Source organism: Chiloscyllium plagiosum, chromosome 36 (genome assembly GCF_004010195.1).
Source record: "Chiloscyllium plagiosum isolate BGI_BamShark_2017 chromosome 36, ASM401019v2, whole genome shotgun sequence".
Lineage (NCBI taxonomy): Eukaryota > Metazoa > Chordata > Chondrichthyes > Orectolobiformes > Hemiscylliidae > Chiloscyllium > Chiloscyllium plagiosum.
Window position 1 is genome coordinate 12330017 of NC_057745.1, and position 15299 is coordinate 12345315.

The 15299-nt window shown below is 42.2% G+C and overlaps 1 protein-coding gene across 4 annotated transcripts in view; it reads left to right on the top strand.

The window, feature by feature from the left end:
• LOC122540959 overlaps positions 1 to 15299 on the top strand; it is an 83833-nt gene that overhangs the window by 60735 nt on the left and 7799 nt on the right. For all 4 annotated transcript variants that reach the window (XM_043677312.1, XM_043677315.1, XM_043677314.1 and 1 more), the window contains 3 exons: positions 128 to 269; positions 3210 to 3301; positions 4947 to 5063. In XM_043677312.1, the coding sequence (XP_043533247.1) occupies positions 128 to 269; positions 3210 to 3301; positions 4947 to 5063 (351 nt within the window). The remainder of the gene's footprint in view (positions 1 to 127; positions 270 to 3209; positions 3302 to 4946; positions 5064 to 15299) is intronic.

Below are 15299 nucleotides of genomic sequence, written 5' to 3' on the forward strand. Positions count from 1 at the left end.
GATGAACAACAAATATACAGAATTTTATTGTGTTTGACACAGACGGAAGAGGTGAACGTTTCTAGTTAACACATAGCATTATTGAACTTTACTGCCCATCACAAGTTGTCTTTCTGTCTGTACATAGAACTCCACCAATCCAGTCACAACTTGTGGCAGGAGTGGCTCTGAATCTCCGTGGAAATCAGGAATGCTGAAAACTCCAGGGACTGGAAACCAGAGATCGCTGAATAGACTACGTTTGGGCAGAGGGCACACAAAGTGTAGAGGTATGACAATGATGAAGATTATTGTTCACTAAAGAGGCAAGGATTGAAGTTGGGGCTTGCACATTGAGATATGAAAATCTTAGCCACTGGAGATCTGTACTTGATCAAACATGACATTATAGACAAGATGTTTAGTTTAAGCCATGTTGATTTGTTGCTGTCAGTCTCTAAGGGCTTATCCTTGATGACTTCATAAGGGATAACATGATTGTTATAGACAGTGATGCTTTACAAAATCTTTAAGGACAGTGGGTTCTTATCGTCAGTGAATTTTGAGTTTCTTCAATTGTTTGTATCTGTGTTTATTATCCTTGTAGCATGAAAAAAATACTTTAATTTGGCCAGTGTAAGGTGCTTTTGAAAACTGAATTCCTAATTCTCAGTGATGACACCACTTTTTAATAAGAAAATAAATCAACAGGGCTGATGAGGTTTGACCTCGTAGAGCTTTATAAAATCATGAGGGATATGGATAGGATAAATAGACAAAGTCTTTTCCCTGGACTTTGGAGTCCCGAACTAGAGGGAATCGGTTTAGGGTGAGAGGGGAAAAATATAAAAGGGAACTAAGGGGTAACTTTTTTATGCAGAGGGTGGTGTGTGTATGGAAAGAGCTACCAGAGGAAGTGGTAGAGGCTGGTACAATTGCATTATTTAAAAGGCATCTGAATGGTTATATGAATAGGATGGGTTTAGATGGATATGGGCCAAGTGCTCTCAAATGGGACTCAATAAGGTTGGGATATCTGGTCAGCAAGGATGAGTTGGACCGAAGGGTCTGTGTCCATGCTGTACATCTCCATGACTCTGTGACTTTGTGAGGGCTCACCTGGTTTTAGCAGGATCATATGGTGATTAATGAGCTGTATATAAAATGCAGAGAAAATAATTAGCAACATTTAGGCTGAGTTCTAGTTTTTAAGGTCATTTCAACTATAGCCCAGGAGAACTGAGGGCAATTGAAGTGCTGTACTTGTGTCAGATTATTTAGCACTGAACAGAACCAGATCTAGGACTTGCCTGTACTATGTTAGTACTATGGCAAATAGTATTCCTACTCACTCAACCAATTTCCTTGGGGATTCCTCAGTTAATATATAACAACAACAAATCCCAAAGTCCAATGAAAAATTCAGATTACTTTCATGTGTTAATTAATTCAGAGATCTCTATTTAACATCCCTTTCCTTTGCATTTTCGGTTTGTAATTTGGGGCCATCTTTCCATTAAATACAATGCCCTGGGAAAGTTTTCAGCCAGACCCCAGGTCCTGCTGGCTGGGAGATCACATTTAGCATTAGGGCTGGCCTATCGTGCCACTGATGCTGTCATTCAAGTTCCAGACTAAATGTACTTTATTTGATCTGCATTGTGTAAGTTTACGCGTGATGCAATGACACCAAAAGATCTAGGAGCTGAATGTAGGCCCTTCAGTCCATCGTGTCAGCTCCTCCATTCAATAAGATCATGGCTGATATGAAAATCCTCAACTCCTTGCAGTGAGTACGTGGAAACCCAGAATGTATGGATTCTTGTTTTTTTTCATGGGCAGCGTGGTGGCTCAGTGGTTAGCACTGCTGTCTCACAGTGCCAGGGACCCAGGTTCTATTCCAGCCTTGGGTGAGTGTCTGTGTGGAGTTTGCATATTCTTCCTGTGTCTGCATGGGTTTCCTCCGGGTGCTCCAGTTTCCTCCCACAGTCCAAAAATGTGCAGGCCAGGTGAATTGGCCATGCTAAATTGCCCATAGTGTTAGGTGTATTAGTCAGAGAGAAATGGGATTGGGTGGGTTATTCTTTGGAGGGTCGGTGTGGACTTGTTGGGCCGAAGGGCCTGTTTCGACACTGTAGGGAATCTAAAGTAATCTAATCTAAACTAAGAAACTGTCAGAAGTCAGCTGCAAAGCCATCCCCATTTCCTGGTATTTTGTTCATCACTCCCCACCACCATCAGTCCATCACCTTTGGATTTCGGCTGCAGTTGTTTACCTGTAGCTATTATTTCATGACATGTTTTGCATCACTGGCTAGGCCAGTATGTATTATTCTCAAATAGCCTTTGAGAAGGTGGTAGTGAGTCAACCTCTACTGTTAGAGAGGGAGTTCCAGAATTCTGACCCAGTGACAATGAAGGAATGGCGATAGATTTCCACGTCAGCATGGTGTATGGCTGGGAGGGGAACCTACAACTGGCAGTGTTCCAATGTATTTGTTGCCCTTGTCCATTTGGGTGGTAGAGGTCTTGAGTTTGGAAGGTGCTATAGAAGAAGCCTTGTTGAGTTGCTGCAATGCATCTTGTACATGGTATACACTGCTCTTACCTTGCATTGGTGGTGGAGGAAGTGAATATTGAAGGTGGTGGATGTGGTGCCAATTAAGTGAGCATCCTTGTCCTGGATGGTGTCAAGTTTCTTAAGTGTTGTAGAAGCTGCATTCATCCAGGCAATTGGAGAGTAATCCACCACACTCCTGACATGTCCCTTGCAGTCTTGGGGGAATGAGGAGGTGAGTAACTCATTCTAGTCTCAGACACACACATGTAACTATTGTACTTATGTGGCTGGTCCAGTCAATTTCTGATCAATCATAACCTCTATGTTGAGTTGAAAAGTGTGGTGCTGGAAAAGCACAGCAGGTCAGGTAGCATCCGAGGAGCAGGAGAGTTGACATTTTGGGTGTAAGTCTTCATCAGGAGTGTGCTATGTGTTTCGATTTGTTATTATTGAATCTGCTTCATTCACCTTTTCAGGCAGCACATTCCAGACAAAAACTCAGTGTCAAACAAAACATCTCTTCTCTGATTTTTATGCCAATTATTGTAAATGAGGCCCTCCAGGCAGTAAAAACAGTTTCTCCCTATCTGCAATATCAAGACCCCTCATAGTTTTGATCTTTGTAATTAAATCCCCCTTCTCCTCTCTAACAGTATTTTTCTTTACCTAGCTACCTGGATGAATGCAGAAATGTCTGCTGTGAAAAGCTCCAAGTACTATCACCGTCCTGCTCTGCCCACGTCACCTCTTTCAAAGAACAAGGTTTGGTCATTTCCAGCCTCATCATGTTGATACCAGTCCAGTTTAATTAGCTTCAGGTCAAACAAAATGAGCTCCTCTACTAATGTCCTCCATCAAATTACAGCTTAATAGTAATTTAATTGAATGAAATTTGCATATGTGTGAAGTCTTAATAGAATATTAATTCAGCAAAGTGTATTTCAGTCCCCTTTGTTAAAGGGATGTTATTTTTAAAAGGCCTCTGACAGTCATGTGAATAGCACTGTTCTATCTGTTTGAAACATAATTATCCTGACAGCTGCAATCCTAGTGATTGCCCTCATTTGATCCAGCCTGAGATCAGAACCTGCGCTGCATGAATAGTTCATTAGTGAGCACACAATGCAATGGAATCAATGTTTACCAGCTCCCTATATCGTGGGATCCAAACAGAGCTCATGGCCCTTTTACAGTGCAGTGACATCTCTGACAGCAACACTGACTATGGCAACACTGATATATTATCTTGTCGGCAACACTACTGAGGGCAGAGGAGAATTGCCTCAACTGCTGCCTCTCTACAGAGGCACTGAACCACTGTCAGCAAACGTAAATGAGGATTCTCAATACTTCTTGGAATGTGAGAAAAGCCTCATCACACATAGTGCTGAGAGAGTGCTGCACTGTCAGTGGTATCATCATCAGCTTGAGCAATAGACCCAGAGTCTGTTTGCTGTTTCTGAAAGATGTAAAAGATCCTGTGGCATGATTCAAAGAAGAATAGAAGAATGTTCTTCATGTCCTGTGTAACATTTATCCCTCAAACAACAGGTTAACATCAGTATTTGTGGGAATTGACATGCACAAATTAGCCAGCACATTTTCTGTGTAACAGTCATGATATAAAACACGTTATAAAAGTCATGATTTGGAGATGCCGATGTTGGACTAGGGTGTACAAAGTTAAAAATCACACAACGCCAGGTTTATTTGGAAAAGCTAGCTTTCGGAGCGCTGCTCCTTCATCAGGTGCTTGTGGGACCTGATAAAGGAGCAGACCTCTGAAAGCTAGTACCTCCAAATAGACCTGTTGGACTATAACCTGGCATTATGTGATTTTTAACATGATAAAAGGTGCTACATAAATGTAGATCTTTTTGAACCTTTCTTTTAGTGCTCTGCCCTGATTCTACTGAGAATACGGTGGTGGGATGTGTTCTTTTTGCTTAGCAGTTTTGACAGAATGCCTCTGAAATGCTTCAGAAGGTACCCTGAACTGGGACTAAAGTAAAAAGCAGGCAACTCCAGTTAAAAGTGTCAGCTTTGCCAGACACTTTTGGTTATTATTTTTATTCCTGGTGCCAGCCAACAGGTTTTTACTCCACAGATGAGCTGGTACTCATTTCCTTATCTACGTGCAGTTCTCTGATCATTGTACTGTACAGATTTTCCAGGCAGAGTTTGGAAAATAAACATTGCTTCATTAAACTCAGGCACGTTCAAAGTCATGTCTCTCATCATTGCTGCTGACACGTCTGCAAATAGTTTTGCAATTATCTCTTACATGGAGTGGTGCAGGGATAATAATGGATTTAAATTCTGACATTAAGTCACAAAAGGATTTGGGATCTAAACATAACGTTTAGAATGGGCAGTTGAGCAATAATTCCTGTTTTCTCCTTAACAGGATGCCGAGTTGGCCAGAGAGGGGAAGGGGATAAAACGGATTGAAGGCAAAATAGAGCCACAGGAGGGAAACCATAATAGTCTGCATCTCCTGGAGGAACAGCAAAGACTTGCATTGGTATGACCATCATTTTTCTGTTTCCAGACCAGCGCTTGATGCCACTAATATTGGAACTGTGCACAGACTGGGACAGCGGTTTTAGGGATCCGGGTTCAAATCCCACCACAGCAGATGGTGGAATTTGAATTCAATAAAAATATCTCGAATTAAGAGTCGAATGGTGACCATGAATCCATTGTCAATTGTTGGAAAAACCCATCCAGCTCACTAATGTCCCTTAGGAAAGGAAACTGCCATCCTTACCTCATCTGGCCTATGTGACTCCAGACCCACAGCAATGTATTTGCTGCCCTCCAGGCAATTATGGATGGGCAATAAACGCTGGCCCACCCACATCCCATGAATGAATGCAACAAAAGGTTCTGTGCAGAGTTCCAACCATCTCCAGCCAGAATTCCTCCATGTTTTACGATTCTGGGCAAGATGTCCTCAAAATGGTCAGCTCGTGGGTGAGGAAGCATGAACTGGCTCCCTCTCTTAAATCAATCTCTGTCTCAGTTGGTCGCAACAAGGTTCATTTAAAAAGTATCCCTTCCCTTCTGGATAACTTCTACCAATCCACAGGTATTTGTGTTTTAAAAGGAGGCAAATCAACCAGGCTTTCTTGAGTTAAAGAAAGGGGGAGTGGTTTTTGCTACTGAACGTGAGAAAATGCAATAAAATGTGACACCAACATGCATGCAGGCTGGAAATGTGAATGCAATGAAAAGATACCGGCTAAAAAGATGTATGGGTTAGAATTGGGTTCTGTGAAGAAGTGATGGTGGAATGTTGCGAGTGTTAAGTTGGATGGCATTGACAAGGCTGATATTCATAGCGAAACCGTTGGTTTTGTGATTCTGGGCTCTGCAAGTTGGTTGTCAAGCTTTTGTCTTGCTTCCTTTTAGATAGTGACTTCACTGGCTTCCAGCACTTAGAGGGAGAGACAGGTTTTCTTTATTTGCAGTGCTGGGATGTCCAATAGCTGTCCTCAAGCTGGCACTTTCAAGAACACTTGTCTACCCTAGCACATTAGCTGACTAATACACTGATACTAAAGCTCCAGGGATTTTTAACCCTTATTCTTGTGCTGTTCTGAGAGAGTAAAACACAAACATGTCTTTTGACTCATTCCAAAATCCACTGGAGATGGATTTCTTGCTGTAATCAGGTTTTACCTTGCATCGCTCCCTCTTTAATTCTGTGTTTGAAGTTTCCCTGACACTCTACAGGCATGATGTTCCATGGGTTCACACAGGGATTTTCAGCAATCAGTGAATTCCATTCTGTGGATTTGCAATCTCAGCCATTCATGATTTTTAAGCCTATTTCTTAAAGAAAAATAGTGTCTTGTGTTATGAAGATGTGGCTGTACTGTACCTTTAAGAGAGTTAAAAGCTAGCAGTGACAGCACCAAGTGTTCTCAATAAGATACAATGTAAACATGAGCTCCAGCTACTGGGGTAGCTAAGATAGCTGGTTGCCTAGAAATGACAAAACAGGTTCAAATTAGGCCAATCAGTTTAAATTATACCCCAAAAATACCAAATTCCAATCAGTTTGAATTGATATATTGACAACCTTAAAAGCCAATGACACAATCTGATGCTTTGGGGATATAAGACTGGGGAAAATTGAACAGTTGAGAGGAGAACTGCCAAGCTACCAGCATGTAAAGATTGTCTGAAAAATAGCTCTCTTAAAGGTACCTTTATCAATCAGTAACCTGTGAAGAAGAATCTCCAAGAATAAGAAAAGAGGACAGGAATACGGAAAAAGCTGAAATAAACTTGTTCGTTTTTACTTGAAATAGTTCTTGGCCTGTTGAATCTTCACAGATTACTGCACAGGATAAATCTTTTCTGTGTTGCTGTTTAAATTAAGCAGGAGGGTTTACCCCGTGTCGTAACACTTGATAAAAGTTCAAATGTAGGTAAGTAATTTATGATGAGCATCGGCTGTCATGACAAGAGATACATTGCTGTGGGGAGTCAGTTGGTTGCTTTTAATACAAGGAAACCAATCTGTACCATTGTAACAGACAATCAGTTTTTCAATGTATAATTTCAGTTACATTACACTGTAATTTTTTGCTATAAATTCTGTGTTAGGATTGAGCCCTCCATTATCACCTAATGAAGGAGCATCGCTCCAAAAGCTAGTGTGCTTCCAATTAAACCTGTTGGACTATAACCTGGTGTTGTGTGATTTTTAAATTTGTACTACTGCTGTTCAACTCTCTACCCCAGTTTACTTTGAACTCCGTGACCATCACCAGTGGAGCAAAACCAATTTGTGTTCTATCAAAGGTGTTGAGTATGGCTGAACTGTTGTTCTTCTGTAGCTGGCAGTCCCCTAGTGACCCAATCAATTGTCAGCCTGGTGATAGCTGGAGAATTCTATTCTTATTTGAGGGGCACTTGTTCTGCTAGTAGGCAAAGAGTGCCTAAGGATGCTGAGGCATACATTAATATACAAACAGCTGACAAAGTGAAGACCAACTCATTCAATTCATTCTAGGCCTTGCATTTTGTATGGCTCAATATCACACTTCGACATAAATTTATGTGTGAAAGTGCATTAGGAAAACTGCAACAAGAGCAAACTTATTGCATCTCCCACAATGTTCCAAAGCACTTGGCATTCAATAAATAGACTGAATAATGTGGATTCCATTCTTGCCCAGTTGGGTTTACATGAGAAGAGGTGTATATGCTTCTGGCAGATGTTTGGAGTCCAGTGCTGACCATGTGCCCAGCACCCAAACTTTGTTCTCCTTTGTCCCAGGTCTTCAGCTTAGCCACATGCCCAAGTCTTCCTGGGACCTCCGACCCTGCTTTTGCTGGCGCAGCCTGCTCCAACTCCAAGCCGATATTCGCTCCAGTCTCCATGGGCCTAATGCTGCTTCTTCCAAACTTGCAGCATCTCTATCCCTCCAACACTGCTCACTTTCATGCTACAAGCCACAGATTTTATTACAATGTGCTGTCAAAGTTAAAAATCACACAAAACCAGGTGAAAGTCCAACAGGTTTAATTGGAAGCACTAGCTTTCGGAGCACCACTCCTTCATCAGGTGGTTGTGTAAGACGTCAAAGTTGGTTTTGTAGACAAACATTTTATGTACAGCAAGATTCCACAAGCCACCACAGAATGAACAATTAAGTCGATGTGTTTTTGCTCTAATTAGTTATGGAAAAGTGTTTGCCAGCACACCACAAGAACTCTCTCTTCTGCAAATGGCACATGGATTCCATAACAGGAAGATAAGACTTTTGTTTAATAATCCATTCAAGGTCTGACACCATTGGCAAAATAACATTCTCTTAGACCTGCACAGAAGGTGAAGACCAAGACTATGTGTGTGTGGGTGAGGGCATTGGCATCAATCCACAACATGATGACTTAGGCAAATATTTACACCATATCAGGTTGTGGGTTTGCTTGCTGAGCTGGTAGATTTGTTATCAGACTTTTTATCACCATGCTAGGTAATATAATCAGTGAGTCTCCAATGAAAGGCTGGTGTTCTGTCCCACTTGCTACTTATCTGTCTTGGTCTGTTGTGGTGGGTAATACCATTTCTGGTTCTTTTTCTGAGGGGTTGGTAAATAGGGTCCAAATCGATATGTTTGTTAATGGAGTTCCGGTTTGAATGTCAGGCCTCTAGGAATTCTCGTGTGTGTCTTTGCTTAGCCTGTCCCAGGATGGATGTATTGTCCCAGTCAAACTGGTGTCCATCTTTGTCTGTGTCTATGGATACTAGTTGGTCATGTCTTTTGGTGACTAGTTTACGCCAAACTATGAAGATGGGGAGTGCAGATAACCAAGGGAAGGCATCAGTTGATCCTAAAGCTGCAAATACTGGAGTCCTCTGCGAAGGGTTCAAGTGATTTGGAAAATTAAAATTGTCTTTCAGCTTTCAAAACAATGCAAGGTGCACCTGGAAGAAGCAGGCTTGTGAAATATTTATGTTACCAGAAGAGGAGCTGGTCAGGTCCACACAGTATCAACTCTCTCTGCCTCAGCTGCAGGAAGTAAAGAATGTAGCTATTGTGTTGTTGTTGGGGTTCATCTGTGGAACCTCAAATGCTCAGCACACAGGTCCAAGTGTAGTTTACAACTTACTATAAATATTTTACAGAGTGTCGATCTCTTCAGGCTAGCAGTTGCCATTTGATGCTCCCAGCTATCTTGCCTACTCAGTCTTCAAATCTATTCCAAATTAATCTCATGATCTGTCAATAAAGTAGTTTGGGGGCTGTGGGGAAGCTCAATTCTAGACATGTGCAATTTGTTTAAAAACATAAAACCTCTCTGGTGAAGGTAGTGATAGTTTATGGAGATGTGCTGGTTAAGGTACAGCACCGTGCAGTATGCTAATGTGATTATTAAAAATAAAAGTAACATGCTACTTGAAGACAACAACCTGCCTAGCAGGGCTGAAATTACTCTACACATTCTTCTGTCTCCTAATTTAGTCAATAAAATTGGATGAATATACCAAGCCTTCATTACATTTCACACAACACCAGATTATAGTCCAGCAGGTTTATCTGGAAGCACTAGCTTTTGGAGCACTGCTCCTTCATCAGGCGGTTGTGATTTATAAGATCGTAGGATACAGAATTTATAGCAAAATATTATAGTGTCATACAGTGATATATTGAACAAACCTGAATTGCAGGTTTTGATTCATTAATATGTAAATCCCAGAACTTCTTTTAAATTACCTTCTCGAGAAAACTTAAGGTTTTATAACAAAAGGTGAGATCTCGCCTCAAACAATGCAGTAAAGGTGTGAGGTCAGAGTCTGTCTGTGTCCCAATCTTGAGTCAGACTGGTTATATTTCCAAAGTGGAATTTACAAAATATTATATGTCTGCATATTACTGTCTGCATTGACTGCCTGCAGATTGTGCATTTTTCAAGCAAAATAGAATGTATCTGCAAATATAATTCTGCAAGTACAAACTCACCCCATAGACTTATTTGTGCGTATGTATGCATGAGAGAGAGAGAGTGCATGGGTGTATGTGACTGTGTGTATGTGAGTGTGAGTGTACATGAGAGTGTATGTGTCTGTGTGTGTGAAAACCTGGTAAAGTATTTGTGTGTGTGTGGGTGTGACGGAGTATAAACCTGTGAGAGGGTGTGTGTGTGGGCGTGAGTGTGGGGCCACATGTGTGTATGAGAGAGAGCGTGTGTATGAGAGACGGTCTGCATGACTATGTGAGTACGTAAGAGTGTATGTGTATGTGTGCTTGTGTGTGTGCGTGAGAGAGAGTGTATAGTGCAATGGGGTCACCTGTAATGTGACATGAACCCAAGGTCCCGGTTGATGCCATCCCCGTGGGTACTGAACTTGGCTATCAGCCTGTGCTTGGCCACTTTGCGTTGTTGCCTGTCCTGAAGTCTGCCTTGGAGGATGGTCACCTGACAATCCAAGGCCGAATATCCCTGACTGCGGAAGTGTTCCCCAACTGGGAGGGAACACCCTTGTCTGCTGATTGTCGTAGTATCTGCTTGTCATGGTATCATTGCCTGAAGCGTATGAGATAGTTAATGTTGGCTAAGTCACATGAGAACCTGCCGCGCAATGTGTAATGGTGGTATCCGTGTCGACACTCTGATACGTCTTGCTGTGGTTGCCCTGTCAGGGATGTATGGTGTTGTGGTTGATGTTGTCCTGAAGGCTGGGCAGTTTTCTGCGAACAGTGGTCTGTTTAAGGTTTGGTGGTTGTTTAAAGGCGAGAAGTGGAGGCGTAGGGAAGGCGAGGTGGTCATCCTCATCAATAACGTGTTGCAGGCTGCGAAGAACATGGCATAGTTTCTCCGCTCCCAGGAAGTACTGGACAATGAAGCGTACCCTATTGGTTGCAGCTTGTGTCCATCTCCTGCGGAGGTCATTATGGTCTCTCACTGTGGCACGCCAGAACTGGCGATCGATGAGTTGAGCATCGTACCCTGTTCTTATGAGGGCATCCTTGAGCACCTTTAGGTGTCCGTCATGTTCCTCCTCATCTGAACAGATCCTGTGTATGCATAGGGCTTGTCTGTAGGGAATGACTGTTTTAATATGTTTTGGGTAGAAGCTGGAGAAGTGTAGCATCGTGAGGTTATTCGTGGTTTGTGGTAGAGTGAGGTGCTGAGGTGCTCATCCTTAATGGAGATGCATGTGTCCAACAATGAGACAGATACTAGAGAGTAGTCCATGGTAAGCCTGATGGGGGGATGAAATTTGTTGATATCATGTGCAGTTGTTTCAGTGACTCCTCACCATGGGTCCAGAGGAAGAAAATGTCGTCAATGAACCTGGTGTATAGCGTTGGTTGGACGTCCTGTGCAGAAAAGAAGTCTTGTATGAACCTGTGCATGAAAATGTTGGCATGTTGGGGTGCAAATTTGGTCCCCATAGCTGTTCCATGTGTCTGGATGAAGAATTAGTTGTCAGAGATAAAAACGTTGTGGTCATGGATGAAGTGGATGAGTTGTAGGATGGTGCTTGCAGATTGGCAGTTGTTGGTTTTGAGTACTGAGGCTGTTGCAGCGATGCTGTTATTGTGGGTGATGTTGGTGTAGAGTGCTGACATGTCCATTGTGACGAGGAATGTTCCTGGTTCGACTAGTCTATAGGTGCTGAGTTTCTGTAAAAAGTCTGTTGTGTCATGGCAGAAACTGGGGTCCTTTGTACAATGGGTTTCAAGATGCCTTTGATATGCATGCACACACACATATAATTCCATGGGGTGAGTTTGTATTTGCAGAATTATATTTGCAGATATATTCTATTTTGCTCAAAAATGCACAATCTGCAGGCAGTCAATGCAGAAAGTCAATAAATGTAATATTTTGTAAATTCCACTTTGGAAATAGAACCAGTCTGAATGAAGATTGGGATACATACAGACTCTGACCTCACACCTTTAATGCATTGTCTGAGCTGAGATCTCACTTTTTGTGATAAAACCTTAAGCTTTCTTGAGAAGGTGACTTAAAAGAAGTTCTGGGATTTACGTATTAATGAACAAAACCTGCAAACCATTCTAAAAGATGAAAGACTTAACAATTCAGGTTTATTCAATATATCACTGTATGACACTGTAATCTTTTGTTATAAATTCTGTGTCTTATGATTTTATACTCCACAACCACCTGATGAAGGAGCACTGCTCCAAAAGCTAGTGCTTCCAAATAAACCTGTTGGACTATAACCTGATGTCGTGTGAACTTTGTCCACCCCAGTCCAACACCGGCTTCTTCACATCATGGCTTCAGTACATTTGCAAGTGCTCATTAACACGCAGATAAGGATTGGTCATTTGAAACTTCCCCTTGAAAATTGACAAGACCGAGGCACTTAGATAAAACTAAGAACAGCCGTAGCCTGGAGATTACATCTTATGGGAATAATTAATGCAAAGTAGATATTTTTGCTTAGATAATTGAGCATCTAGTTTGCCTGAAATTCTTTCGTACGATAGTTCAAATGTAATTTTTTAAAGAAACATTAGACAGTGACTTATAAATAACAACGGTGAACTAAAGATCCATAATAGAGAAAGTAACCCAAAACAGAAAGCAGATGTCGAGTTATGTGAAGCACATGTACATGCTTCTAGATAATTGTTGTTTAATTCAAGAGCACGAGAGATCACATGGGCATGTGGACGAGACAATGTGTAAGGAGAGCTAGCCCAGCATTCAACATAGCAGAGAAAGCCTTGTCTTCATTTTGATGACTGGAGTTTTAGGAAAGGACTTTAATTGTTTCTATGTATACTATTGGGCTGCATTCCCACTACTGGCATGGAAAATGGGCACACAAGATGGGCTAGAAGACAATATCCCTTCCACATCTGCCCTGTCAAGTCTCCTTAGGATCTTACCTTTTACTTTCCACTCATTCGTGGGCTGTGAGTTTCACTGGCTGGGCCAGCCTTTATTGCCCCTCTCTAGTTGCAGTTGAAGGTGGTGGTGAGCTGTCTCTTGAACAACTATAGTTGGTGCAGTTGCATCAAAAACATAGTCAGGAAGGAAGTTCTAAAGTTTTGACCCAGTGACAGTGAAGGAACATTGATATAGTTCCAAGTCAGGATGGTGAGTTTCTTGGAGGGGAACTTGTAGGTGTCATGTCCGCATGTGTCTGCTGTCTTTGTGCTTCTAGATGGTAGTGATCATAGCTATGGAAGGTGTTGTCTAAGGAGTCTCAGAGAAATTTTGCAGTGCCTTTAATAAGGTGCTGTGTGGGAAGTTGCTAAATAATGTAAGGGTCCATGGTGTTAGGGACAAGGGATAAAGGGGTCTTTTTCAGAATCGCAGCTGGTGACTAGTGGAGTTTTGCAGAGTTGAGTATTGGGACCACAACTGTTCTCATTATACACCAATGATCTAGATGAAGGAACTGGGTAAGTTGTTGCTAGGTTTGCTGATAACACAAAGATAGGGTGGAGGGACATGTCATGTTGTGGAAGAGGTGAGGCAGCAGAAGGACTTGGACAGACGAGGAGATTTTCCAGATCTTTTTCAATTCACTTCACCCATCCAATTTCTTTGTAGCTTCCTTATCTCTTCTTCACAACTTATTTTCCCACCTATCCAAGTCTCGTCAGCAAATTTAATAACTGTAACACCAATTCCTTTATCTGGGCCATTTATATAAAATGCTCACATGTGTTTCACGACGGGGTGCTTCATGCAAAGGGAAATGTGGTAACCAATTGGCACAGAGCAAGATCACAAAGAACAGCAATAAAAAACTGACTAATTAATCTGGTTGACGGATAAATATTGGTCAGGACACTAGCTGAGCTCTCCTGCTATATTCTGAATGCCATCACATCTTTTATATCCACCTAGGATAAAAGGCCAGTCTCTGACATTTAATCCAAATTCCAACAGTGTAGCACTCTCTCAGTACCTCTCATGAACGGCAATTGGAAGTGTGCCTTCTAGTCTTGAAGCAGGACTTAACCCTTAGCCTTCTGACCCAGACACAATGCGACCAACAGATCTGGGGCTGGAACCTTTTTTTAGATTAGATTAGATTACCTACAGTGTGGAAACAGGCCCTTCGGCCCAACAAGTCCACACCGATCCTCTGAAGAGTAACCTATTTCCCTCTGACTGATGAACCTAACACTGTGGGCAATTTAGAATGGCCAATTCACCTGTCCTGCACATCTTTGGACTGTGGAAGGAAACGCATGCAGACACGGGGAGAATGTACAAACTCCACACAGACAGTTGCCCGAGGCTGGAATCAAACCTGGGTCCCTGGTGTTGTGAGGTAGCAGTGCTAATCACTCCACACAGACAGTTGCCCGAGGCTGGAATCAAACCTGGGTCCCTGGTGCTGTGAGGCAGCAGTGTTAACCACTGAGCACCGTGCCGCCCCTAGAGGAGACAAGACAGCCAAATTTCTTATTGGAAAAGCTTAGGTATACAAGCTGAGCATGTCGTGACCACATTCTTCTATGTTAACACAGAATAGTGGAATGTGACCGTTGGTCTTTGCTGACTGGCTTCACCAATGCCCCCATCTAACTGGTTATTGAACTAAAAATGATTTACTTTTCCCCTTAATGTGAAACACCTGGAGTCTCTGCTCAGTGACTCTCCATGTTATCACAGACAGCTTCACACATACACCATCTAGGAAATCTCAGACACAATCCTAAGCTGTACGATTGCAACATTAGCTGTCCCATGGTATCACTCTCTTTAAAAGTGCCCTTTGATTTGGGTGTGAAGATAGAAATCAGATTTGACAGCACTACAAGTTGAGAATGGTGGCAGCATCAGATTATATTGCCTAACTCATGCTGTGCTCAAATTAGGAACATGCAGAGAGCTTGGTTCAGTCTGTCCCTAAGCGCTGACTGTCCTATCAGCTCTTTCCTGGCACTTGGGGGAGATTTCTTCTGTGAGCTGTGTGTAATGAAATCATAAACCCATTGTTTATAGGCACCGAAGAAACCTTGCCCCTGAACATACTGCACCTTCCACAACCCCTACGGATAAAAGACATTAAAAGCAATCCGGCAAAAATGAAAGTTTAAAGAGATGGATTTGTGCTGGATGCAATTATACTGAGATGTGCCTTGCAGATATGCTTTCACTCACTAAATCAGAACCTCACACCAGTTTGGCTGCATCATACTCCACATTTTACAGCACAGTGAAGCTGAAATCATGTAACTACGCCGGGACACTCCAGCTGCTAGCTAATGAGATCTTAACAAGCACCAAGAAA